The sequence below is a fragment of the Tripterygium wilfordii genome, chromosome 12 (assembly GCF_013401445.1).
Source record: "Tripterygium wilfordii isolate XIE 37 chromosome 12, ASM1340144v1, whole genome shotgun sequence".
NCBI classification, from domain to species: domain Eukaryota; kingdom Viridiplantae; phylum Streptophyta; class Magnoliopsida; order Celastrales; family Celastraceae; genus Tripterygium; species Tripterygium wilfordii.
Window position 1 is genome coordinate 229,360 of NC_052243.1, and position 26,425 is coordinate 255,784.

Here is a 26,425-nt window from a genome sequence, read left to right on the forward strand (position 1 = left end):
GAAGTTGTGAGAAGCTACGAAGAATAAATTGTTTCCTTGAGTGCTATTTTCACTACTGCTGGACTGCAGAAATTGAGATCCCTGTGAGATTTTGTAGGAATCATTCTTGATTGATGTGACGTGGCTTCTCTTAATAACCTGTACGAATTTCACGAACCAGACAGCGCTAAAGAGTCATTACTCATCCAAGCAATTTCATGTGCCGTATGCTAAACGGGCACAGAAGACGGTAGCCCAATTCAAATTTGAACTTTTCTTGGCTTCCTTCTTGCATTTCAATGATTTCTTAATCCCCTTTAGTTCATATTTAAGGCCGATGATGGTTAGCACGCTATAAGCCCAAATCAAGTGATTAGAGCGTCGATTCCTTAGGTCCATCATTTTACAACAGCATTCTGCTTTCAAATTCAAAATATTTTAGGAAACCCACAAGGCCACAATACTTTCAAAGAACATAAAGCGATTAAAATGGCCATTTCTTGCAGGTGAGTTCCCACACAATCTGTAGGAGGCTTGCAGAAGAATCCTCCTTGGGCAACTTTAGAAGCCGAGCAACCTTCGTAAACCCTGCATGGCTCTTTGAGTATAAATGATCTTCACTGATCACTTCTTCATTATTATATTCTTGTTTATGGAGCTTGGGATTTGTCAAGGCCCACTGCATTGCCCATATCGATAAAGGTCTCATGTAACAAAGAGACCTGTATTTGTCATCAATGTCCCATGCTTCTGGAGTCTGGAAAGAATATCTGTAAAACAGAACCAATACGTGGTAATTGGTCACCATATCTACCGCTAGAATTCAAGAATTGCTGAAGAAAAGTTAAATCCTTGGATAAGGAAACGTCCAGTGTTAAAGACTGGAAAGGAATGTGTATGTCGCACTTTCTTTATCCTAATCCAAAGTGCAGATAGATAAGTCACTGGGATGTAAACATAACTTACCCGAGACCTTCTTGCGACCAGGAAGTTTCATAGATGCCAACAGCAGTCTGAAATGCTGTATCCACCATCCCCTCTTGAATCATACAAGCAGCAAGTCCATATGTTACTCCGGTCCATACTTCCCTTGATTGAATGGCTGACATATCAACTCTTCCATCTGGTAGCATCCCATTGACTGGACCTCGCTTTCCTGCTTTCAGCTTCAAGACATTGAAATTATAGATCTTCTCAAGGGTACTCTTCACTTTTTCTTCATCAACAATTGGGGATAATCCACATGCTCTAGCATACCTATTATATAAGCAGCGTAGTTAGTATTATAATTGTTTGTGCTCAAAATTTGATGCTAGAGAGTACTAATTAATTTGAGCTCACCATTGCCCTGCCAATTGGTCCGAATGAATCGAATTTTTTTGGCAATTGTCATAATTAAAGTAAGAACCATTCCATAATTTGTGATATACAGCTTGTGCCTTTTTATACTTCATCCAGAAGTAGCTAGCAGACTCATCATCCCCAACTTCACGAGCCAACGCAGAAGCAGCCTGAAGTGCTGCAACATAAAGTCCTCCACAATATGCACTAACACCAGTAACTGACCACAAGTCATACGTTTGATCAGGAAACCCATCATTCTCAATCATCCCGTCACCATCTTTATCAAACTGATCCATATAAGCTATTGCAACGTAAACCGAAGGCCAGACAGCTTTTGCAAAATTCTTATCACCAGTAGCTACCACATCCCTGTAAACTTGGAGAACAAACTTGGGATTCAAATCTTTCCACCTATCTGTATTGTGGAGGTTATAAGAATTTACTTCAAACCAAGGATTGTGGAGGCCGATATCATGAGGAACAGCGCCCAAAACCTTCCTTGAAACCATCTTTCCATCGCTCATAATCTTCATCAGACTAGGATCATGCACCAGAACTGCAGCTGCAAAGTCTCTTTGAAGGCTCAGCTCGAGTTTTGGAAATAGCATCAGTAAGGCATATGATGCATAGAAATGAACATCATAAGTATTCCACATGAGGTATTCAATCCCTTCAAAGTAAAGAAATTGACCGACATTTTCTTCTGCATTCTGAAGTAAATTTGTCCCCAACGCAGCCCTTGACATTGCTGGTTTACATAATTCTTTGACTGAAGAAGTCATCCTATCAAGGATTTCAACTGCTGTGTCTTTGTGATTAGACCTGGAATTATAGAGACAAAAAGTTTTCTGTCCAAGGTTCATCAATCCTTGAATTGGAGGTGATCCATCTGAGCAAAAGAAAAGAACTCTTTCATTAGACGAAACCTGGTTCCTGAAAATAAGTATTAAGCTTGAAGAATAAATACCTGTCCAAACTGTGCCTCCTGCGTTGAAGTAGTAGAGTTCATTGAAAAGAGTGATTGGATACCTGGAACATGATTCAAAAATTCTTTAACAACCTGGACAGGTTTCATATACCTTTTTGCAGACGAAGATCAATTTATCTCACCATTCAGGAAGTCTTTTATCTTCAATAATCGGTCTTTGCCATGCTTCTATTTGAGCTTCCCAATTACCATGCTCTTGTTTATAGAATATATTTGAAGGAAGTTAGTCAGTTAAATCAATATTATTATTCATTATTCAATCAGATACTGATAAGTTGAGAAAACTTGCCAGCAAGCTCCTTGAGTTCCATAAATAAAAATAAAAAAAGTAAACATTACCAATTATAGCATCATGTGCAATTTTGGCAGCTGCATACCCATGAGCACCATAGAACTTTGTATAGCGTCTGCAATTAATGCAATTTATTAGCACAGTTGGAACTTTTGGAGATTAGTTCTACGAGGCACACATCTTGGGACACAGGACACCCACCTGTGGTAAGAGTTCCCACTAACAAATCTAACTTCAGGAGAATCCCATGCCAAAGAAAATGTGACACAACGCTCGGCGTTAGCGGGTATACTCAAAGAGGCTGCTATAGCTGCTCCAATGGTTGATCCTGCTTCGGATGTCGAAGTTGTTTCTCCAATGAAATGTTGCAAAGATCCAGTCTAACAAATTAAAGGTTACAAACAATCATTATTTCATCCTCATTGATTTCTTCTTCATAAGAAATCGTGACAGAACATTGATGCTTTGCTCATGAACTAAATTCTGCCACCAAAACAGAGGAGTTAAATCTATAATTTTTGCTTGAGTTGCATTCTAACTAATGTATGCTTCAAGTTGAAAATCATGATTATTATCTAAGTTTCAATCCAATTATACAGAGTCAGTTACATGACTTAATAATGAAAATTATCTGGAGCCACTACATGGATTCTCTTATGTCATTTAATTCACTCTGAAGCTATACACCCCACTGCTTCCATCATCTTTCCTATTAGAACTAGAGCTAAAAAAATCCACTTGATAAAAAACAAGACTCTAACATGGATTTTCTTCACTGCACTAAACTAATATCAAGGTCTATGATAACTGAAATCATATTAAGCCATTAAGGTAACTAGAAAGGATCAAGTAAGTCCTTTTATGGCTGGCTTCATGTTAACCTAACAATAAAGTTTTCAAAAAATAATACGACAATGTGATCCACAATAGAGGAATGCAGACCTTTTTAACCTCATGCCACAGACTTTCTGCCGAAATACCCTGGGAATTACCAGAAATCAAAAAGCAAGGACATTCGGAGACATGGACATCCTCTGTTTCCTGTGCTCCAATAGCGAAAGTGATTGGTGGCTGTCCCTTTTCGGTCCTTGAATGAATTATATTTCAGTCTAAAAGAAAATAAAGATTTAAAATGACTGATAGATGGTGCCGTCTAAATAAATGAAATGACTTACTTGTGGTGTAAATTAACCACATGCACTCCATCATTCATCCTGGAAAAAGCACAGCCTCATTAAGACACAGACAAAGAACTTCAATGATAAAATAAGGCCATCAGATAAACCCTTACATCATCCTTGAATTGAAGTGTCCACCAGAAGATCCAGAGTCCCCTCCAATTGAATTCTGGATAATAAAAAGTAAAGCTCTAGAATAAGATATGTCAAAAAAAAAAAGGTTACTTTGATGATATTACACTTTCTTTATCAATTTCTTCCCAATTCCGAATCTGCAACGCTTTAGAATTTGTTCTGTATTGTGCTAGCTCATGTGAATCACTGGGATGGACTTTTATACTCGTCATAACCTTATACTTCTTTGTGTAGTTTTAAATATAACATGAATGTTGACAATGAAACATCAAGAATCTGGAAAATGTTGGAAAAAATAATGTCGAATAGGTTGGCGAATGTACTTACAGCCCAAGTAAAGAATAAGGTAACATCTGCAGAAGTGCTTCCTATATTTGATACCTGAAAGAGCAATTAATAAATGTTAGAGCCAACACAACTTGACTAGTAATAATGCAGATGACTTTTGAACATTATTGTATCCTACCGTGAATGTGAACACTGCAACTGGGAAGCTGCTTTCTTTGTAATTGTGGGGAATAAAGGGCGAAAGTTGGCGAGAAACAATATTAAGTTCTGGATCAGGTGAACCTGCTTCCAGAAGATACATGATATAGGCATTCACTCAATCAAAATTCAAGATCAATACGAAAATTTTCCAAATGTCCATACCATCGTAAATTGTCCAGGCCCTTGGGAACAAAGCATGGTATGTACACTTATCTGCATTAAGATTCCAATCCCAAGATTGAATGCCGGAACTGGAATTTTCTCTGCACAGTTTTTTTTTTTTTTTTTAAATTATGTTACATGCTTATATGTCAAAACTTATTAAAGATATTGAAGTCATTGACACCAATTCAGCTTACTTGGACAACTCTGGGTTCTTGGGGGATAAGACACTTGAAAATTTGGCTCCATTTGAGCGTGAAACAAAAACCTGACCAAACATGGGCACCCAGAATTCAGATGAAGGAAAATTATCTATGTTCTGTAAGTAAGAGAATAGTGAGCTTACAGAGAACTGATTTGCGAGAACTTTGCTTGGTTCGCATATAGTTGGTAGAAGCTGAAATTGTTGAAATTCACCTTTATAGCTTCTTCCAATGCTTCCACCTCTGCAATTTATGATATCAAATGTAAGAGAAACCTTGACAAAATTGACGGCCCCAAAAGCAAGACTGATAGAAGCAAAAGTTCAAAGACCTACCCTACACCACCTAATGGAACTCCATGATCACAAGTGACTGGACGGCTGCCGAAAAAATCAAATATTGGAGCCTGAAAAGAAAAAATTGAAGCATGAGAAAGTACGAATTGAATGTGATGCTGTTACGGTAAGGACATATATGGAAACGCAAATAAGCATTTGAGGCAAGATATATTACTCTTCCCTTTGCTCTTTCTTGCTTGGTGTGACGCCATGATCGCCAACCCAATGGACCCTTTTTGCAAAAACCAGCGGAAATCGAGTGAGATAACCATAGTTAGGACCCTTTTTGGAAAAACCAGCGGAAATTGAGTGAGATAACCATAGTTAGCAGAAGATGTCTGGTCCACTAACAATGAAAATCGTGTATTGAAATTCCAAAACAGGAAGATGATCCAAACTATATAGTAGGGCCAAGAACAAGCTAGGCTTAGGCTAGACAACAAAGATACGGGCCTGACTATAAGGAACAATGGCCCAGTACAGAAACAAAATTGACGAGTAAACAAAAGGGCCCACTAAGAGGTTTGTTGACTTCCTGTCTACTGTATTTGAGCCCGCGAAGGATCCTCGGTAGTCGGTATAGGTCATTAACATTTTGTTCATAACTTCATATGGTCAAAGAGGGTTCTTGTGCCATAATTAAAAATAAAAATAATAATAATTAAAAACAGGTGAGGGTTTTTGTGAATGCACACAAGGTGTTTGATTATTTGCTATTTTGCTCCACCCATTTGGTTTACATCAGAATAGCATATCATTCTTCAATCACAAACTACTTTGCTAATGAATGGATTAGTGGGCAGTGGGCAGTGGCCAGTGGCCAGGGATGAAACTAGGGCAAAATATGAGGGGATCGTAGGGGCATATAAAGAATTTTATGTTATGGTGAGTAAAGCTAAGCGGGATCTGAAATTTTCTTTAGATTATTTATTAATTATACCTTCAAAAATATTAAAATTCAAATATTTATAAAATATGATAAGTGATAATTGTCACATGTTTTTTTATTTCAACCATGAGCATGATTTTTTTTAAATAAGGTGGTATAAATTGAAATTTTAGGGGAATCTATGGGAATAGGATTTGTCTTTAGTGGGGTAAATTTTAATTAAATAAAAAAATTTGGGGGGCAATGATAGATTTAATAATATTTGAGGGTATGAATAGTACAATAGCATAAGTTTTGTGGGGGAAAACCATAAATTTATTTGGTCCATAAAATCGGAACCAGCCTTCAAAAACGCAATACCACAAATAAACAATCGCCGACACATGTTTCGATGAAGCATAAACATAAATAAATAAATAAACAGGAGCTTTTATTGCATTTGCAGACATACCAGTTGTAAAATGTCTTTGTAATTTATACTGAACTCCTTAATAACATGGTCAACATTGCTCAATTTCCTTTGCCATGTTGGCGAAGCAGGTTTTGCAGGATCAACCTGAAAACATACAACATATATATATATATATATATATATATATATTATAACCCAAATAAAATAAAAAAGCTAAAAAAATACCTCAGAAGGTGTCGTGTAGACCAAATTTTGCTTCTTACCTTTTGTGCAGAAGCAGAGCCAACCGCTCCATCTTCTTCACCTTCGTGCCTCAAACCATTCTCCATATATATTTTTCTGAGAAATATTTGAAAATCTCTCTATTCATATATAATTCTTGAAAAAAATTGGACAAACCCAAGCAGTCATCGCAAAAACGAAAAACATAAATCGTTAATTATATATATGTCAAATGAACTATATATAGAAACGGTATACATATATATATATATTTACATACAGTTAGCGGAGCCGGAGCATGCAAATCGAAAAGGAACAAACTTGTTAAAAATTAGGAAACAAAGAGCATCGCTGTGTGTGGGCAACAGGCTAGGAAGGGATAATTGTTTGTTGTATGTATACAACAGGAAAAATACCTCTACAAGGGAAATCTTCACTCTTCAGACAGGGAAATTAACCATATATCTATGTCTCTAAATTAAAAGGAGGAAAATTATAAGCAATTAATAATCCTACAAATAATGAACAAGCTATATATAAGTGGAGGAGAACCAAGAGATAAGCACAGACACGTGTCTAGATATATATATATATATATCTGCATGTACAGTACTATGTACAGAACTAGGGAGGAGGAGACCAACTAATAAACATATTCTACCGAAAGTTAATTACATGTTTATTAGATGGTTTTGTAATGAACTTCTGTTGCGGTTTTGAAATTTTCAAAGGAAAAAAAAAAAGAAAAAGTTTTTAATCTATTATTTATATTCTCATGATCACACCCTGAAATTTTATTATTAATAATAAATTGTCATCTTTACGAGAGACATGTGAAATTAAAGAAACATTTTTCCATACCAATGAACGTACACGTACACAAAATGAAATGTAACCTCTTATAATTATGGTAAATCTTCACATGCCATGATCTTATATTTTCAATAATCGACTGTGTCAATTATTTTCTACATTGTAGGATTTAAAAAAAAAAAAGAGTACAAATATTACCCAAATTTGCAACATAAAGATAGACAAGGAAACTAACATTGCTCATTTGCAGATTTGCTTGTGAAAAAGAGGAAGAGTTTGAACAAGACATCAAAGCAAAAATCCCTACGTACACTGAATTTATTTCCAAACATGAGAAACATGTTTTTGGATAACACCTACAACAAATCTTTTGGTAAGTCAACAGCTGCAACCAGCTAACTAAATTAAAGACTACCCCATATATTTAGTCATCATTCATCAATTACATCATGATGACAAACCAACACAAATTAATTACAGCTTACAATTTGACCCCTTTTTTTTAGTGAACCCATTGAGAAAAAAATTATATATATATATACACTGCTCAAATGGTTTATTTATGTGCAATGACGCTAACTAGTATCTACTATATAATTAATCATATTTTCTCTATCTTTAATTTGCACATTGATATAAATTATTTGCGTGTCTGTTAAAACTGAAATTATTTGCTCTGTGTGTGTTTGCTTCAAAAAAAAAAAAAAAAAAAAAGAAATTACCACACATACCCAAAACAAAGCACCTCAAATTACAGCCTAAAAATGTTCAAATACATCCAGCCCAGTCCCCTTAGGATCGGGCCGACATTGTCTGGCCTGTTTGGTGCAAGGCTCGATTTTCAGGCCCATTCATAAGGCAATCAGCAAAGAGAGAAATATAACGAACTCGACTGGAGAAATTGAGAAGAAACAGATAGATCGCTCCCGGTTGCTCACATTTTCTCGTCGGTTTTAGTATTTCAACGGATGGAGGGAAGCAGCCTCTGCTTTTGCTTCTGTCCCCTCATCGCCCTGCAACTCAGTGAGTCTTTCAGCTGGCTTCCGCCATAAAAACTAAAAGGAACATCTCTCTCTCAGTTTGTCTTTCCCCACGTTTTGCATCGATAAAAATTAAAATCCGTTCTAATTTGCTTAATTCATCATTACAGTACATCAATTAAAGAACACAAAGGGATTAAAATGGCCATCTCTTGCATGTGAGTTCCCACACAATCTGTAGGAGGCTTGCAGAAGAATCCTCCCTTGGCAACTTCAGAAGCCGAGCAACCTTCGTAAACTCTGCATGGCTCTTTGAGTATAAATGATCTTCACTGATCACTTCTTCATTATTATATTCTTGTTTATGGAGCTTGGGATTTGTCAGGGCCCACTGCATTGCCCATATCGATAAAGGTCTCATGTAACAAAGAGACCTGTATTTGTCATCAAGGTCCCATGCTTCTGGAGTCTGGAAAGAGTATCTGTAAAAGAGAACCAATACGTGGTAATAGGTCACCATATCTACCGCTAGAATTCAAGAATTGCTGAAGAAAAGCTAAATCCTTGGATAAAGAAACCTCTATAGTGTTAAGACTGGAAAGGAATGTGTATGCTGCACTTTCTTTATCCTAATCCAAAGTGCAGATACATAGTCACTGGGATGTAAACATAACTTACCCGAGACCTTCTTGCGACCAGGAAGTTTCATAGATGCCAACAGCAGTCTGAAATGCTGTATCCACCATCCCCTCTTGAATCATACAAGCAGCAAGTCCATATGTTACTCCGGTCCATACTTCCCTTGATTGAATGGCTGACATATCAACTCTTCCATCTGGTAGCATCCCATTGACTGGACCTCGCTTTCCTGCTTTCAGCTTCAAGACATTGAAATTATAGATCTTCTCAAGGGTACTCTTCACTTTTTCTTCATCAACAATTGGGAATAATCCACATGCTCTAGCATACCTATTATATAAGCAGCGTAGTTAGTATTATAATTGAGCGTGTGTTCAAAATTTGACGCTGGCGTACTAATTAATTTGACCTCACCATTGCCCTGCTAATTGGTCTGAATGAATCGAATTGTTTCGGCTACTGTCATAATCAAAGTAAGAACCATTCCATAATTTGTTATATACAGCTTGTGCCTTTTTATACTTCATCCAGAAGTAGTTAGCAGATTCATCATACCCAACTTCACGAGCCAACGCAGAAGCAGCCTGAAGTGCTGCAACATAAAGTCCTCCACAATATGCACTAACACCAGTAACTGACCATAAGTCGTAAGTTTGATCAGGAAACCCATCATTCTCAATCATCCCATCACCATCTTTATCAAACTGATCCATATAAGCTATTGCAACATAAACAGAAGGCCAAACAGCTTTTGCGAAATTCTTATCACCCGTTGCTACCACATCCCTGTAAGCTTGGAGAACAAACTTGGGATTCAAATCTTTCCACCTATCCGTATTGTGGATGTTATAAGAATTTACTTCAAACCAAGGATTGTGGAGCCCGATATCATGAGGAACGGCGCCCAAAACCTTCCTTGAAACCATCTTTCCATCGCTCATAATCTTCATCGGACTAGGATCATGCACCAGAACTGCAGCTGCAAAGTCTCTTTGAAGGCTGAGCTCGAGTTTTGGAAATAGCATCACTAAGGCATACGATGCATAGAAATGAACATCATACGTATTCCACATGAGGTATTCAATCCCTTCAAAGTAAAGAAATTGACCGACATTTTCTTCTCCATTCTGAAGTAAATTTGTCCCCAATGCAGCGCTTGACATTGCTGGATTACGTAATTGTTCGACTGAAGAAGTATTCCTATCAAGGATTTCATCTGCTGTGTCACTGTGATTAGACCTGGAATTATAAAGGCAAAATTTTTTCTGTCCAAGGTTCATCAACCCTTGCATTGGAGGTGATCCATCTGAGCAAAAGAAAATAACTCTTTCATATAGACTAAACAGTTCCTGAAAATAAGTATTTAAGTCTATGAGATTGAATACCTGTCCAAATTGTGCCTCCTGCGTTGAAGTAGTAGAGTTCATTGAAAAGAGTGATTGGATACCTGGAAAAAACTTCACATGATTCAAACATTCTTTAACAACATGGACAGGTTTCATATACATCTTTGCAGACGAAGATCAATTAATCTCACCATTCAGGAAGTCTTTTATCTTCAAGAATCGGTCTTTGCCATGCTTCTATTTGAGCTTCCCAATTACGATGCTCTTGTTTATAGAATATATGTGAAAGAAGTTATTCAGTTAAATCTCTATTACCATTCAGCCAGATACTGATAAGTTGAGAAAGCTAGAAAGCAATCTCCTTGAGTTCCATAAAAGTACGAAGAAAAGCAGATTGCTGCGGAAAAATATAAAGTAAACATTACCAAGTATAGCATCATGTGCAATTTTCGCAGCTGCATGCCCATGGGCACCATAGAACTTTGTATAGCGTCTGCAATTAATGTACTTTGTTAGCACAGTTGAAACTTTTGGAGATTAGTTCTACGGTGACTCAGGAAACACACCTGTGGTAAGAGTTCCCACTAACAAATCTAACTTCAGGAGAATCCCATGCCAAAGAAAATGTGACACAACGCTCTGCGTTAGCGGGTATACTCAAAGAGGCTGCTATAGCTGCTCCAATGGTCGATCCTGCTTCTGATGTCGAAGTTGTTTCTCCAATGAAATGTTGCAAAGATCCAGTCTAACAAAATTAAAGGTTACAGACAATCATTATTTCATCCTCATTGATTTCTTCTTCATAAGAAATCGCGACAGAACATTGACGCTTTGCTCATGAACTTAAAATTCTGCCACAAAATTGGAGGAGTTAAATTCTATAATTTTAGCTTGAGTTGCATTTAGTTAATGTATGCTTCAAGTTGAAAATCATGATTATTATCGAAGTTTCAATGCCAATTATTCGAGGTTGGTTACATGACTAAACAATGAAAAATATCTGGAGCCACTACATGGATTATCTTATGTCATTTAATTTGCTCCGAGGCTATACATGCCACTGGTTCCATTATCTTTCCTATTAGAACTAGAGCTAGACAAAAACCCCACTTGATCAAAAAGAAGACTCTTGACATGGATTTTCTTCACTGCACTAAACTAATATTAAGGTCTATGATAACTGAAATCAAATTAAGGTAACTAGAAACGATCAAGTAATTCCTTTTCTGGCTGGCTTCATATTAACCTAACAATAAAGTCTTCAAAAAAAATCTATGATAATGAAATCGATGACAGAGGAATTCCAACCTTTTTAACCTCGTGCCACAGACTTTCTGCAGAAATACCCTGGGAATTGCCAGAAATCAAAAAGCAAGGACATTCAGAGACATGGACATCTTCTGTTTCCTGCGCTCCGATCGCGAAAGTGATTGGTGACTGTCCATTTTTGGTCCTGAATGAATTGTATTTCAGTTTAGAAGCAAATGCAGATTTAAAATGACCTATAGATGGTGCTGTCTAAATAAATGAAATGACTTACTTGTGGTGTAAATTAACCACATGCACTCCATCATTCATCCTGGAAGAAGTGCAGCTTTATTAAGATACAAACAAAGAACTTCAATATTAAAATAAGCCCATCGATAAACCCTTACATCATCCTTGAATTGAAGTGTCCGCCAGAAGATCCAGAGTCCCCTCCAATTGAATTCTGGATAGTAAAAATGTAAAACTCTAGAATAAGATATCTAAAAAAATGGTTACTTTGAGAATATATTAATATTACACTTTCTTTATCATTTTCTTCCCAATTCCAGATCTGCAATGCTTTAGAATTGGTTTTTGTATTGTGCTAGCTCATGTGAATCACTGGCATGGACTTTTATACTCATCATAACCTTATACTTCTTTGTGTAGTTTTAAATATAACATGAATGTTGACAATGAAACATCAAGAATCTGGAAAATGTTGGAAAAAATAATGTCGAATAGGTTGGCGAATGTACTTACAGCCCAAGTAAAGAATAAGGTAACATCTGCAGAAGCACTTCCTATATTTGATACCTGAAAGAGCAATTAACAAATGTTAGAGCCGACCCAACTTGACTAGTAATAATGCAGATGACTTTTGAACATTATTGTATCCTACCGTGAATGTGAACACTGCAACTGGGAAGCTGCTTTCTTTGTAATTGTGGGGAATAAATGGCGAAAGTTGGCGAGAAACAATTTTAAGTTCTGGATCAGGTGAACCTGCTTCCAGAAGATACATGATATAGGCATTCACTCAATCAAAATTCAATATCAATACGAAAATTTTCCACATGTCCGTACCATCGTAAATTGTCCAGGCCCTTGGGAACAAAGCATGGTACGTACACTTATCTGCATTAAGATTCCAATCCCAAGATTGAATGCCGGAACTGGAATTTTCTCTGCACAGTTTTTTTTTTTTTTTTAAATTATGTTCCAGAAAGACCCACTTCCAGAGTTACATGCTTATATGTTAAACTTATTAAAGATATTGAAGTCATTGACACCAATTCAGCTTACTTGGACAACTCTGGGTTCTTGGGGGATAAGACACTTGAAAATTTGGCTCCATTCGCGCGCGAAACAAAAACCTGACCAAATATGAGCACCCAGAAATCAGATGAAGGAAAATTCTCAATGTTGTGTAAGAGAATAGAGAATAGTGAGCTCACAGAGAATTGATTCGCGAGAACTTTGCTTGGTTCGCATACAGTTGGTAACAGCTGAAATTGTTGAAATTCACCTTTGTAGCTTCTTCCAATGCTTCCGCCTCTGCAATTTATTTTATGCTATCAAATGTAAGAGAAACCTTGAAAAAATTGACGGACCCAAAAGCAAGACCAATGGAAGCAAAAGTTCAAACACATACCCTATACCACCTAATGGAACTCCGTGATCACAGGTGACCGGACGGCTACCGAAAATATCAAATATTGGAGCCTGAAAAGATGAAATTGAAGCTTGAGAAAGTGGGAATTGAATGTGATGCTGTTACAGTAAGGACATAAATGGATACACAAATAAGCATTTCAAACAAGATATAATATTACCCTTGCCTTCGCCTTTTCTTGCTTGGTGTGACGCCATAATCGCCAACCCAATGGACCCTTTTTGCAATAACCAGCAGAAATTGAGTGAGTTAATCATAGTTAGCAGAAGATCTACTGGATCCAAATCTTCCAAAAACAGGAAGATGATGATGCAAACGGAAATATAATTGGGCCAAGAACCCATTAAACTTATGGGCCTAATTATAAGTAAGAATGGCCCATCAAGAGGAGGTTATATTGCTGGTCCCTAAAATCACTGAATGGGAAAGCAATTTTCAGCCTTAAAAACGCAATACCACAAATCAAGCATGCATCATATATAATATAATATATTGATGAAACTTAAAACGAAAACATGCATGAACTTAAGATAGTACGAGTATATATATAAATATAATATAATTGTAGACATACCATCTGCATTATGTCTTGATAACTTAAAGTGAACTCCTTAAGAACATTGTTAACGTTGCTCAATTTTCTTTGCCATGTTAGCAAAGCAGGTTTTGCAGGATCAACCTGAAAACATAACATAACATAACATTGATTGATATCAATTTTAATTATGATCGATCTCATAAGGTGTAGACCATTAATCAATCAATCGAATATAATATTGATTAATGAGTGTTGAGGTGGATTCATGAATCAGTCACGCTCAACCGTGGAGGACGACCTGTGTAATGGTAGTGGCTCTCGCCTCCCTTGACGAGGTAAGGGGTTCGAGTCCTGCCTCACCCCCTGGAATAAGTCAAGTGGAGAGCCACAGAGGTCGTCCTCCACGGTTGAGCTTGATTGATTCACGAGTCTACCTCAACAATGAGTATGAAGCTAATTCAAATATTATTTAGCAGAATCACTTACCTTGTGTGCAGAAGCAGAGCCAACTGCTCCATCCTCACCTTCCTGTCTCGAACCATTCTCCATATTCTATGAGAAACTGTATGTGTTACATTCAAATATATCAAAATATAAATCGTCTCATTTGTACGCGTCAAATGAAGTATAGAAACTATATATATATATATATATATATATATATATATATATATGTGTGTGTGTGTGTGTGCTACTGTTCTTTTTATAATAATAGTGGCGGGGTTGCTTGCTAGCTCTCATATCTTGACTATATTATTTCAAAAATGATATATGTCTATAATTTTCTCATCAAAAAACTTACATAATCTAAATGATAAATCATATAGGCATGTCACATAGATTTAAAAGAAAAAAAACAAACGTTATCAAGGCATGTCACATATTTATGTAAGTTTATGGAGGTTTATTTTATGGACGTGTAGTGCTTCCGATATTGTAGCGTATTGGTGAATCTCTTTAGTATCAAATCAAATAGATTTGAAAAATCCTAAGTTTGATTTCTTGAAACAATATATTTTAGATCGCGCCTTAAATTTGATCAAACTTACCATGTTTATCATATGAAAAACATTGATGTGATGTGATGAGATTGTATAGTCTTTTTCTCAATTATTAAAAAGGAATAAATTTAGATGGGGAGTCTCTCTCTCTTCTGCCAGATGACGTTTAGAGTTGCACATGCGATGAAATTGTATAGTCCTTTTCTCAATTATTAAAAAGGAATAAATTTGGGTGGGGTGTCTCTCTCTCCAGCCATATCATGTTTAGAGTGTGTTTGGATTGAGAGATTTTGAGGGAAGTGAAAAGAAAGGAAATAGAGTTTCATTTCAATTCCCTTGTTTAGATAGTTTATTAAAAATTAAGGGAAAGGATTTGAGGGGATTTGGGAGAAAGATTTCATTAAATTTTTGTTAAAATTCTTTCTCTACAAAATGAAGTCATTTGGAGGGAAGAGATTACTAATTAAGTCATTTGTAAGTTAAATATCTATTTTACTCTTGTACATAATATTTTAACATAAAAATAAGGATAAATTAATAAATTAAACAAATTTTCTTTCATTCTTTTTTTTATCTATCCAAACATGGAAGAGAGAAAAATAATCTTCCTTCCCCTCTCTTTCCTTCTCTCCCCCTACCCTCCATTCTCTTCACTTTCCCCCAAATCCCTCAATCCAAACACAATCTTAGAGTTGCACAGGTGATGAAATTGTATAGTCCTTTTCTCAATTATTAAAAGGGTGCATCTAAAATGCACATATTTTTGCTAAATCCACATACTGATGGGACACTGGGACACTGACACAAAAAAGGAGGCTCATAAGACGTCTCAGACACTATCATTAAAAAAAAAGCATCTTCATCTTGTGGGCTCCACGACGTTGTCTTGTCCCATCCACCATTGCCACATCAATTCTTGGCGACTTAAGAGGCTTGGTGGCAATTTTGGACTTTTCTTGAGTTTAATTGTTATTTATAATTCAACATCTAACCCCCACCTTCATTTTTTTTTTCTTCAATTAATTACATCTAGAAGCTCCCCCCATCCATGATAAATTAATATCATGAATTGACCTTTCGAAATTATATTTTCATCCCAAGTACTAAATTGTATGACGGTCTATACATTTAAACATATATTCTTTTAGAAGAAACATCATCTTCTATTGATAGAAGTTTCCATTTTTCTAGAAGCACATCTATATAATTGTACAATTCGATACAAAATCATCAAAAAAACTGCCCCTGATTTTGTATCGTAAATTTTATATTTATATCAATGAGAGGTGGTTCGATTGACTATCAACTGGATTATGCATATGTCCGCCCTATGTTCAACTCCAACGATAAATATATTTTGATATTTCAAACAAAATAAATTTTATGTTTCTTCTTTTCTCGTTTTCTTTAATTTGACCAAAAGAAATAATTTTTTACTTATAATAAATAATTTTTTTCTTAAAATGAATATTGAAAGATTTTGAATAACTAGTTAAATTGGATTCCCCTATTAGTTGGTTTATTTCCTTTTATTAGAAAAAACTTCATTACAGGTTGTACAGTTTGGTTATTTTAATTTTATATTTCTCTATTAAGGTAGCAGTGTTGAACATACATTAAACTCAATGTAATTTTGATTAATAAGATACAATTATGGACCGAAAAAAAAATGTCAAATATCATGAATATCTTTGGTACCCAATCTTATCAAAAATGTGGAAAATTAAGATGAAAATGTTGGGGGTATTTGCTTTGGTATAATTAAATCAATTCTTCAATAATTAAGCGAATGATGGGACGATGGCTTAGCCTTTGTAAATCAACACATTAATTTAACGGAGATGGAATTTGCATACCTCACACACAAACTCACTTGTCACTTTAAAATTTAGACTCATATCGAATATAGGAAAAACTGATATGGAAAATTTGAAGTGTTCAATTGGCTTTTGTGAACACAATTTAATGGAATATTAAGAAAGATAATTGATTAGTTTAAGCTAGAAAATATAAAAGTATAATAAATATCTTATTTGAAATAACATTAATATAAAAATGTTCATAAGAATTTCAAAGGAAAGATAAAAATGAATATTTTAATTATTTGTAGGTTTTGAAAAATTTGTTACATTATAACCCACTTAATTATATAGGGATGATAGAATAATTTGAGAATGGAATTTTCAATTAATGCAGTTGTGGTTGGTCTCATAAACGTTTGTAATTCATTTATTCAGTTTTTTAATAAAATTCATTGAGGTTTTCTCAATTGTTCTTGGAGAATTCCAAGATCTTGATTTCATCGTTAACGAATTCAAGTGTTATAGTTTCGCGTATGCGTCATAAATTGATTGTGTTGTGACTATGATGGCAAATTGAAAGTGTTGTTTGTTTTCATTGTTGTGTTTGTTTTCTTGCTAGTTTAACGAGTTGGGGTAGAATTTTAAGAGACCAGGATCGGGTTGGGTCTTCAAAAACCCTACCCAACCAGGCCCGTTACCATCCCTATTAGTAGACCACAATCCATAAGCTCATAATTCTATAAGTCTATTAAAGTTAAGATTGGTAAAATCAATACGATTGTAAAATCAATAAGATCGGATAAGATCATAAGGTAAGATCGATAAATCTTATCAATTTTGAAATTTTACATCGATTCGAATCGTTTTTGTTACCTAAGATAGTACGATCAAAATCGAGATTTTGATAGCAGTTAAATAGTGTAAAATATATTTTGTTTATATTATTATTAGATAAAAATTATAATTACCTTAATTTAATATTTAAAGTTTTCTAAGAAAAGTTATTACAGTAGGAGAAGAAGGGGGACTTCGTGGAGAGTTGTGCTATCCGTACACTTCTTAGAGCAGGCTTTTTTTTTTTTATTGGTAATCGGTAATAGAGGGGAACAAAGTTGATGCTGATGTAATCATCAAACTGTTTGTACAGTGCTTTGCCCTGACCAAGGGACTAGGGGACCCTATGCAATCAATCAATCAGACCGACAGACAGATAGACTTGTGTGCAATTAGGAAAAAAAATTCTGTATTTTAGCAATTACAATGGTATAGTCCTTTTCTCAATTATTAAAAAGGAATAAATTTAGATAGGTAGTCCCTCTCTCTCTCTTCTGGCAGATGACGTTTAGAGTTGCACAAGCACACCAATGCCAACTCATAACGAGAACTAATCCAACAAATGAAACAAATCAATTTGCGTATTCAAGGTGTTATATGTTGACTTTGATAAATGAAAAATATACAATTTGCGAATTTGGTGACATTTTTTTAAAAAAAAAAAAATTATTGTCAATGTTTTGATTCAAATGATGATGTATGTGTTGATTTACAAAAATACCCATACCTTCTCAAATTCTCCAATGCAAGAATATCTCGTGAATTTTTTAAATAGTTTTATTTGTCAAACTAAATAGACACGGGGCTTCAACCGCCCAAGAGCAAATGAGTTGATTGGAAATTATAAAATAAATAATTTGTAAAGACAACTCATAATTATCCAGATTTTAGGTGCTTAAAAAAATATGAGCTGTTCCTTTTGGACGCATTTAGAAAGCCAAGCCCAAGCCGGATATGTCCGCGTGCTTTTCATTTTCTAATCGTAGCTCCATTTATTTGTCCACTTTCTACACCAACTAATAAAATGATGGTTTTTTCTTTAAATGCCTATTTTTAATTTCACGTAAAAATGTTCAAATAAGTCCAGCCCAATCCCAGTAGGACCGGGCCTACATTGCTGGCCCGTTTGGGGCAAGGCACGGTTATCAGGCCCTTTTATAAACTTCAGAGTTCAGCTCATTCCTAAAGCATTCAGCAAAGAGAGATCTAGGCCCATTAACCCATCCAATAACGAACTTCACTGGAGAAATTGGAAAGGACACAGAAATCGCTCGCGGTTGTTCACATTTTCTCTTCGGTTTTCGTATTTCAACGAAGGGAGGGAGAGAGAAGGCGATCGTGGTAATGGAGTCGTCGAATCTCGCTGCGCTTCCCGAAGAGAATGTGGAAGAGCAAAATAACCAACATCAACGACAAGAAGTAGCCTCTGCTTTTGCTTCTGTCCCTCATCGCCCTGCTACTCAGTGAGTCTTCAGCTCGCTTCCGCCATAAAAAAACTAAAAGGAACATCTCTCTATCAGTTCTTGCAGTCACTTTCCGTGCTGCGATCGAAGCAACTTCGATTTTCGATTTTTAAAATTTTAATTTTGATTTATATGCTTTTCTTTTTCCCCCTCGAGTATGTGTTTGGGTGCGCGTATATGTAGATTTGTATGCGAGAGTGTTTTTTTTTTTTTTTTGCGTAATGCTGTGGTTTTTGAAGGACCAAGGGACTTCAATTTCTCTTTCAAATGTGAATGCAGGAGTTCTTTACAGAAATATTCACCGTTGGATTGGAAGGACTACTTTGATCAAGAGGACGATATTAAAATTCCAGACTCGAATGATGTTAGTTCTGGACTGGTTTGTTTAATGTTTTCATACTTCGACCACATACGTTTGTCTTTCCTCATGTTTTGTATCTAGATAATCTGTTCTAATATGCTTCATTATTATAGGTATTTCATGTGTATATGGCTGGAACTGAAGGACCAGTTGTATTTTGTCTGCATGGAGGCGGTTATTCTGGGTAAGTAATGCATTCACTAATAATCAAGCAATCAAACCTATCCACGATTATTTTTATAAATATGATTTTAGATCTTTGTATATGCTGCAAAGATGATGGAAGATAGGTTGAGATACGTGACTATTCATTTTAGCTTTGGGGAAACACCAATCAATGATAGGATTCAAGGAAATCAACTAAGATGGTTTGTCCATTTAAAAAAGTGGAGATATTAATGTGGTATTGTGTGGAGTTGAAAAAACTGAAGTCAGAGGTACGGAAAAGTGGACAGGAAAACCTAAAGAGACATTTGGACCTGATAATAAAGTACATGGACTCTATTGATCAGTTGAGAGTGTAGCTTTTGATAGGAATGAAAGGCGAAGAAAAATTTATGTCATGCATTCTCTCTAATGTCTCATATGGATTCTTGTAACCGACCCCAACATATTGTTTAGAACAAAGACTTTCTTAACTAGGTTAATATACTATTTGCTCTGCATTAATTGTTATTCCTTTTCTTTTCTTTTTTTCATTTTTTAAAGAAAAATTGCTTAATAGTAGATGGGGGAGGTGTCATTTGTTCGTGTAATATTATCAGTTACTTCGTGCCTTTGCCAAACTCATTACTTTTTGTACAATCTACTGTAATAAAAACTGTCATTAAACAAGAAAATTCAATGTTGCTGGCGCTTAATTAACAGCTCTTATTTTTTCACAATGGACACAGGCAAGATTATAGATTGTCTATAATTTTATTTTTAATTATGAAACTCTAACCCATGCTTATTTTCTTTTTCAGGCTTTCATTTGCACTGTCAGCCGGCAAGATTAAGGAGAAAGCTCGAGTTGTTTCTATGGACTTGAGAGGACATGGAAAGTCAATCACGGAGAATGATCTTGACTTATCTGTTGAGGTACTTATGCTTTATAACAGCTTACATATTTGATGAAGGAATATTTAGCCGAACTTGTATCTTTGTCAGTAGTTTAGATAGCTCTTTTCAGTATGCTTTCTCTGTATCTGTTGCTGAAACCGACATTAAAAAAAATGCATTGAAAAGATCTGCCGCTAAAACCCAGTGTCTTATGAGCAGACTATGTGCAATGACGTTTTGGCTGTACTGAATGCAATATATGGGGATTCCCCTCCTGCAATTGTGCTTGCTGGTCACAGGTCTGGTGCTTTTGATTTGTTACTTTTCTTTGTTACTTCTTTATACTGCATCAGCTTCGTGGTTACTTTTTAAGATAACATCTAGAAAAACCACCGATCAACATGGATTATCTGACCGCTTAGGTCTTTTTCTTTCTTTCTTTCTCTTATGGAGTGCTTTCCACTTATGAAGTGACTTCCAGATTGCTCTTTCCTATACCATGACTATGACGACCACTTTTATTTTGTGTCAGTTCACGAACTTTATGTGTCATGGCTTCATGATAGCAGTATTTTGTTTCGGCACTTTTATTTTAATTGTCTTGTACATCCAAATTAAACCTCTGTAGGTATGTGGACGGAAGAGGCGTAGGATAAATTATAATCAGAGAGTAAAACTGTATAGATTTTATTATCTCATTGGAATAAAATTGTGTGATCACTTGGTTGATTTCATGGATTTAACTTATGTTGGCCCTTGCAAGAATGATGCAGTAAATGGGCCTAACTAGGTAAATGGTTATAGCACCTAGCCACCTAGTGCACCAGGCTTTTATTAGTGGTGGTGTGCTTTAGAAAAGGAAAATTTAGGGCACCTAACCACTGTGTTGCGGGGGGATTGTTTTAACTTGGAGCTTCTGACCCGTCGGTTGGAGGGATGCAGTCACTGTCTTTGGTCCAAACATAAGTTGGGTGAGGAAGAAGAAGCCTTGGGGTGAATCTTTAATTAGATTGAAGACTTGGGACTATAATGGTTTTATAAACCTCAAAATGTGAACTGCTTTTCTAGCGTTGATGTAGGGTTGCAATAAAGGTGCCAGGAAAATAGGCAGTAGCAAGTTATCTAGTGGCTTTAAGTGTGTGATAATGATTTTCCTTCACAAAATAGAAAGACTGTTGATTAACCTTTGTACATAAGTAGCATGCAGACATACACTTAACGTAGGACACTTAATAAACTTGCATGAGATCAGATCGTATATTTGTAGTTGCGATTCAATAGATCACATTATGCATGTATCAATCAATATTTTCTGAACTATCAACTATCTATCCGGACTTTTTTACTGTGAACCAGCATGGGTGGCTCAATTGCTGTGCATGTTGCTGCCATGAAGAAATTGTCTAGCTTGGCAGGATTGGTTGTTGTGGATGTTGTTGAGGTTTGGCATATGAAGTATAGCCTTTTTCAGTGTTGTCTCTGATGATTTGCATATTAATGGCATGAGCACTGACAGTCTTTAGGAATTTCAGGGAACTGCTATGGCTTCATTGATCCACATGCAAAAAATCCTGTCAAGCAGGATGCAGCACTTTTCTAGCATTGAGAAAGCGGTACTATAGTTTTCATCTTAACCATTCATACAAATAAATTTTGGAAATCATTAAACTGACCAGTAATCACTTAAATACATAAGCCTTGCCGCTCTGGGAAAAAGATATACATGACCATAGCATAGCTCAGACTGACTGAGGAATCTCCAGTGTAGTTTAATCAATTTTCTTCCCTCATCGTGGCTTCTTCAATCTTCAAAGCTTCATATGTTTGTTTTTCTCTGTTTGCTACTGATTCTTGGATATGGTTTGTCAAATATGTAATATGCCATTGTTACATCAAAAGATCAAGTTTCTATTATACTTTGTTGTTGATGGTTATGGATTGGAGTTAAAGGAGAAGTTTCGTGTTGCACCATCTAGTATAACTGATCGTCAGCTAGGATAATTTGTGAGAAGCTGCAATTTTTAAGTTGAATTGATATTTATCAGCTAAGCTCGTGTTCGTTTTGAATTTTTGAAGCCATAACACATTGTAGAACGTTTTTTCTACGCAGATTGAGTGGAGCGTTAAGAGTGGATCTCTAAGAAACATTGATTCTGCTCGTTTGTCGATTCCTACCACATTAAAGTATGATGAATCCAAGAAATGGTAAATACTTTTATTGTGCTAAGCAGAATTATCCTAAGTTTATACAACTGAGTTGATGCGCTTTTTATCAATGTCCTTAAAACTTCCACCATTTCACAGCCCTTAAGTGTTCTTAAATTCTAACGTGGGATGTGTAAAGTAATTATGTAATTTTCGCTTACATGATTGTATAGTAAGTGACAGTACGCCTGGCTTTATGCTGTAGTTATGTTTACCGGGCGAAGCTGGAAGAAACTGAACAATATTGGAGAGGCTGGTATGAACTTTTTGATCCTCTTGCTCTGTTTTGTAAATGGCACCACAAGCATATCTATCTCTGTTACTACTGGGATTGAAGCCCATTAATTAACTTTTCATATTTTAACTATGTTGCACATGATCGTTTGAGTAAACCTGATTTTGTTCTAGGAGTTAGGGTAGCTGGAGTTATTTCTAGTTCTAGCTTGAGTATACCATATCAAGCTAATCCTGATAACTGTTGAACAAATTGATTTATTCCACATTTTCTGTTTTAACCTTTTTTGGGGGTTGGGGGAAATGGTTTTGAATCTAGCAATTTTTTCCCACACAAAGGCTTTGGCCACACAAGCACATATTGATCGGTAACTTATTTTTTAGGTATGAAGGGCTGTCTGAAAAATTTCTTTCATCTCCTGTGCCAAAGCTCTTACTTTTAGCAGGAACCGATAGACTGGACAGGTTTTATTTTCTGAACTTGCCTTTAGTAGTCTATTGAAAATTTCATATTAGTTTGTTGGTCACTTAAGGTCATCAGAATATACTAAATTTGTTTTTCCAAAGAAAGTTCAACGAAATTTTACTTGTACGTGCATGAAAATTCAACCAGAATAATATTCTGGCTGATAGATATTATGAAGTTTGGATGAACTTTTATCTACTGGTGGTTAAATTGTGATCAAGATGTAATATTTAATCACATTAGCAATTCATACTTTTGCCTGTATACTGGTATCCTTACGATTGAGTAATCAGCCAAAATGAAACATCGTAACTTTGAAGTGGAATCATTGGTTTGGGGACCTTGTTAAATACCTCTAAACAATAAGTGAATTTATGGAGGTGGTTTCTGATAATTTCTAAAATCATTAACGTGTAAATATCTGCCATGCATAAATATGCTAAAACATCAAGTATAGTTTTGGTTGAAACACACCTTTCACAGGAAAGGGTTGCCACTTAAAGCATTACGATCTGGCCTTGGCAAGGTTGGTGCGGATATATATATATATATTATGCTTGCTCACAATTGGTTTTTTCTGCACCAGAACTCTGACAATTGGTCAAATGCAAGGGAAGTATCAAATGGTGGTGGTCAGGCATACTGGGCATGCTATACAGGTCCGTCCATACTCCTATTTATTTCTTCAATCTTTTTGTTTTTACTAGTACTTAGAAGTTGCATTTGACATGATTTCAGGAAGATGTCCCTGATGAATTTGCGTCACTGATACTCAACTTTATATCACGCAACCGGATTGGGCCTCATGGAGCATTTGCTATAATTACATAATTGACTTCATATTTTTTTTGATTTGATGATATTTCATTTGATTGCGATATATAATGATCAATTTAGTTGTGGTTGGTTTTGTGTAGCGGTTGTCATCTTTTGAGCTTCCCGATGAGTATGCCTGTACAAAGCTTGGGCAGGGCCGTATTTGGGCCATTCCTGGCTGGAAGTAACTAGGAAAATTTTAGTCACACTCCACTTTTGATTAAAAACACCTCAATTTGAGTTGATCATCCATTGTAAAACTCAATTGACTGGGTGTCTTAAGAAAAAAGTGGGGTGTGAATAAAGTTTTCCAAGTAACTAACTTCATGCCATGAGTCCATGTTGGGTGGGTCCGATATATCTTTATCTAATTCCCACCGTCAGTGTGCAAATGTGAGTCTCTCCTCTCGCTAACAAAACTTATTGGGCCGAGTAGGATGAACTTGGGCAAAGCTTTTCCTACCCAAGCGCGGCCCATTTTTTAAAATATGTAATTAAGTTTCAAAAATTAGGCCGGCTTTAACTTAATGTATAGGACTCAGGCCCGCCCAAACTTGATTCTTTTCCCAAGCTCAGTCCATCGAGTAGGCTTTGCCTGCACATAGGAAGGGCTGGGCCGTATTTGGGCCAGCTCTGGCTGAAAGTTAAAGCCGAAGGTCCTCCTGACTAGGCCCGATTGTTAGGCTTATCTCTTTACCTAAGTTCGGCTCATGTATAATGGAATAAATCTTAGGGACTTTTGGAGGCCGGTACATTAGATTATACTTAATTGTAAAAAAGTGCAATCACTAAAACATCCTTTTAAAAAAGTACACTGGGGATCATCTTTTACCAAAATAACCTCAATTTTGATTTTCTCTCTCCACGAATTGTGATACAATAGTGATACTTTTAAATAGAAGATCCAATTTAGTGTTCAATTTATATTTTTGGCTCATAAAATGATGATATAAATGTTAGAATGTAAATTTGATAGCATTACATGTCTTTCTGGTTCAATTATGTCATTTTAGTGGATTTTTGATGTTCGTGATACTATAGTGATACATCTCTGCAGCTGTAAATGTTTTTCCAAAACGAGCAAGAGATGTACAAACCAAGAAAAGAAAACCAAGAAAGGAAAAGTAATTAGGAAGAAGAAGTATGCATATTGGTTCAATTGTATCATTTTAATGAATTTTTTGTGTTCGTGATACTATAGTGATACATCTCTGCACTTGTAAATGTTTTTTCAAAACGAACAAGAGAATTAACCAAGAAAAGAAAATCAAGAAAGGAAAAGTAGTTAGGAAGATGAAGTATGCATACTAGTTTCATCATTTTAGTGGTTTTTTGGTGTTGGTGATACTATAGCGATACATCTCTGCAAAAAACGAACCAGAGTCCAGATCTGCAAAAAAACAAAGCACAACCCAGATTGAACAACGAAGCATAGTCCAGATCTGACAAAAACGAAGCAGAGCAACTCGACGCAGTCCAGATTGAGCAACGACGAAGAAGAAGATGAAGAGAGGAGAAACTCGGCCAAAAACGGAGAAGAAGACAACGAAGAACCATATCGAGAACAAGAAGAAGAAGAAGAAGAAGAAGAAGGAGAGAAAGAAGGAGATAACTTTTAGTAGAGAAGAATGGGAGAAAGAGAGGACACACTAGAGTTGGATAGTTGGAGGGAGAAGAAGAAGAAGAAGAAGAAAGAGGAGGGTATTATAGGTATAAACTAAAAAATATCTTAAGACCAAATTACCCTTAAATTGCACTTTTTTACAATTTTAAAAATGTCCATGACCTTTTTACAATTAAGTTGTCTAAAGTGCTCTTACTGCCAATTGTCCGTAAATCCTCTTATTTACTTAATGAAGCTTATGGGTTAAAAAAAAAAAATAGAAATAGAGTGAATCTATTGAAATAAAAGTTTAATTTGAGAAACCTATTGTTAATCAACTCAATTAATACAACAACAATTAAATACAACCGGTGATCCCTCTTCTAGGTATGTGTAGGGTTTAGACTACCTACTCTTTGGTGTTTGCATTCCCTTGGACAGAAAAAGATGTGTGGCGGCAACTTCCACTCAATGGACTACTAATTTATTCTCAACGCTTCCGTACGATATCTTTTTGCACATCCTAGCAAAGCTCTCCATCAACACCCTCCCTCTCTCTGTGCAAGACCGTCTCCAAATCATGGCTTGAGATCATCCAATCCCCTCAATTCTCCCCGCTTTTACCTTCAAAAGTCCACCACTCGCAAATCCACCATCATCCTTGGCAATTGTGATCTTCCAGGTGACTTTAGCTTGATTGAATTTGATTATTTGCATGATCCCGACAAT

At 35.8% G+C, this 26,425-nt stretch overlaps 3 protein-coding genes across 6 annotated transcripts; 1 reads left to right on the forward strand and 2 right to left on the reverse strand.

The window, feature by feature from the left end:
- Positions 1 to 320: 320 nt before the first annotated feature.
- Positions 321 to 7,132, reverse strand: LOC120011058 (non-lysosomal glucosylceramidase-like). Its single transcript, XM_038862081.1, has 20 exons — positions 7,048 to 7,132; positions 6,673 to 6,748; positions 6,449 to 6,553; positions 5,284 to 5,340; positions 5,106 to 5,176; positions 4,914 to 5,013; positions 4,765 to 4,835; positions 4,568 to 4,668; positions 4,383 to 4,486; positions 4,244 to 4,297; positions 3,895 to 3,950; positions 3,779 to 3,817; positions 3,546 to 3,690; positions 2,805 to 2,983; positions 2,651 to 2,718; positions 2,434 to 2,506; positions 2,291 to 2,352; positions 1,321 to 2,212; positions 946 to 1,236; positions 321 to 749 (listed from the first exon to the last, which is right to left on the reverse strand). Exons 2-20 carry the CDS (start codon positions 6,736 to 6,738, stop codon positions 464 to 466), a joined length of 2,820 nt encoding a protein of 939 aa, XP_038718009.1. The 5' UTR covers positions 6,739 to 6,748; positions 7,048 to 7,132; the 3' UTR covers positions 321 to 463.
- Positions 7,133 to 8,157: 1,025 nt separating this feature from the next.
- LOC120011063 (protein phosphatase methylesterase 1-like) lies at positions 8,158 to 24,193 on the forward strand. Of its 4 annotated transcripts, none has more exons than XM_038862091.1 (12): positions 8,158 to 8,467; positions 19,250 to 19,349; positions 19,445 to 19,515; positions 20,297 to 20,411; positions 20,592 to 20,671; positions 21,729 to 21,813; positions 21,905 to 21,985; positions 22,483 to 22,577; positions 22,783 to 22,833; positions 23,196 to 23,276; positions 23,864 to 23,936; positions 24,016 to 24,193. In XM_038862091.1, the coding sequence occupies exons 3-12, from the start codon at positions 19,460 to 19,462 to the stop codon at positions 24,106 to 24,108; spliced, it is 810 nt and encodes a 269-aa protein (XP_038718019.1). In that variant the 5' UTR covers positions 8,158 to 8,467; positions 19,250 to 19,349; positions 19,445 to 19,459; the 3' UTR covers positions 24,109 to 24,193. The 4 variants fall into 4 exon arrangements, with proteins under 4 accessions (XP_038718019.1, XP_038718018.1, XP_038718016.1 ...); XM_038862090.1 differs by having other exon boundaries at positions 19,250 to 19,334; XM_038862088.1 differs by lacking the exon at positions 8,158 to 8,467 and adding an exon at positions 18,707 to 18,970.
- LOC120011059 (non-lysosomal glucosylceramidase-like) lies at positions 8,179 to 14,497 on the reverse strand. Its single transcript, XM_038862083.1, has 19 exons — positions 14,357 to 14,497; positions 13,907 to 14,011; positions 13,493 to 13,549; positions 13,312 to 13,382; positions 13,115 to 13,214; positions 12,963 to 13,033; positions 12,744 to 12,844; positions 12,559 to 12,662; positions 12,420 to 12,473; positions 12,065 to 12,120; positions 11,950 to 11,988; positions 11,718 to 11,862; positions 10,976 to 11,154; positions 10,835 to 10,902; positions 10,601 to 10,673; positions 10,449 to 10,510; positions 9,478 to 10,369; positions 9,103 to 9,393; positions 8,179 to 8,906 (listed from the first exon to the last, which is right to left on the reverse strand). The coding sequence occupies exons 1-19, from the start codon at positions 14,417 to 14,419 to the stop codon at positions 8,621 to 8,623; spliced, it is 2,817 nt and encodes a 938-aa protein (XP_038718011.1). The 5' UTR covers positions 14,420 to 14,497; the 3' UTR covers positions 8,179 to 8,620.
- Positions 24,194 to 26,425: the final 2,232 nt, after the last annotated feature.

Coding starts and splice junctions, on each gene's coding strand:
- LOC120011059 (XM_038862083.1), bottom strand. CDS start 14,419: ATGGAGAATGGTTCGAGACAGGAAGGTGAGGATGGAGCAGTTGGCTCT. Junction 12,121..12,419: donor CCTTATTCTTTACTTGGGCT/GTAAGTACATTC, acceptor TTTACTATCCAG/AATTCAATTGGAGGGGACTC. Junction 11,155..11,717: donor TGTGGCACGAGGTTAAAAAG/GTTGGAATTCCT, acceptor TAATTTTGTTAG/ACTGGATCTTTGCAACATTT.
- LOC120011063 (XM_038862088.1), top strand. CDS start 18,852: ATGGAGTCGTCGAATCTCGCTGCGCTTCCCGAAGAGAATGTGGAAGAG. Junction 22,834..23,195: donor GAACAATATTGGAGAGGCTG/GTATGAACTTTT, acceptor CTTATTTTTTAG/GTATGAAGGGCTGTCTGAAA. Junction 23,277..23,863: donor GGAACCGATAGACTGGACAG/GTTTTATTTTCT, acceptor TTTCTGCACCAG/AACTCTGACAATTGGTCAAA.
- LOC120011058 (XM_038862081.1), bottom strand. CDS start 6,738: ATGGAGAATGGTTTGAGGCACGAAGGTGAAGAAGATGGAGCGGTTGGC. Junction 5,014..5,105: donor GTTCCATTAGGTGGTGTAGG/GTAGGTCTTTGA, acceptor CATAAATTGCAG/AGGTGGAAGCATTGGAAGAA. Junction 2,719..2,804: donor AGTGGGAACTCTTACCACAG/GTGGGTGTCCTG, acceptor CATTAATTGCAG/ACGCTATACAAAGTTCTATG.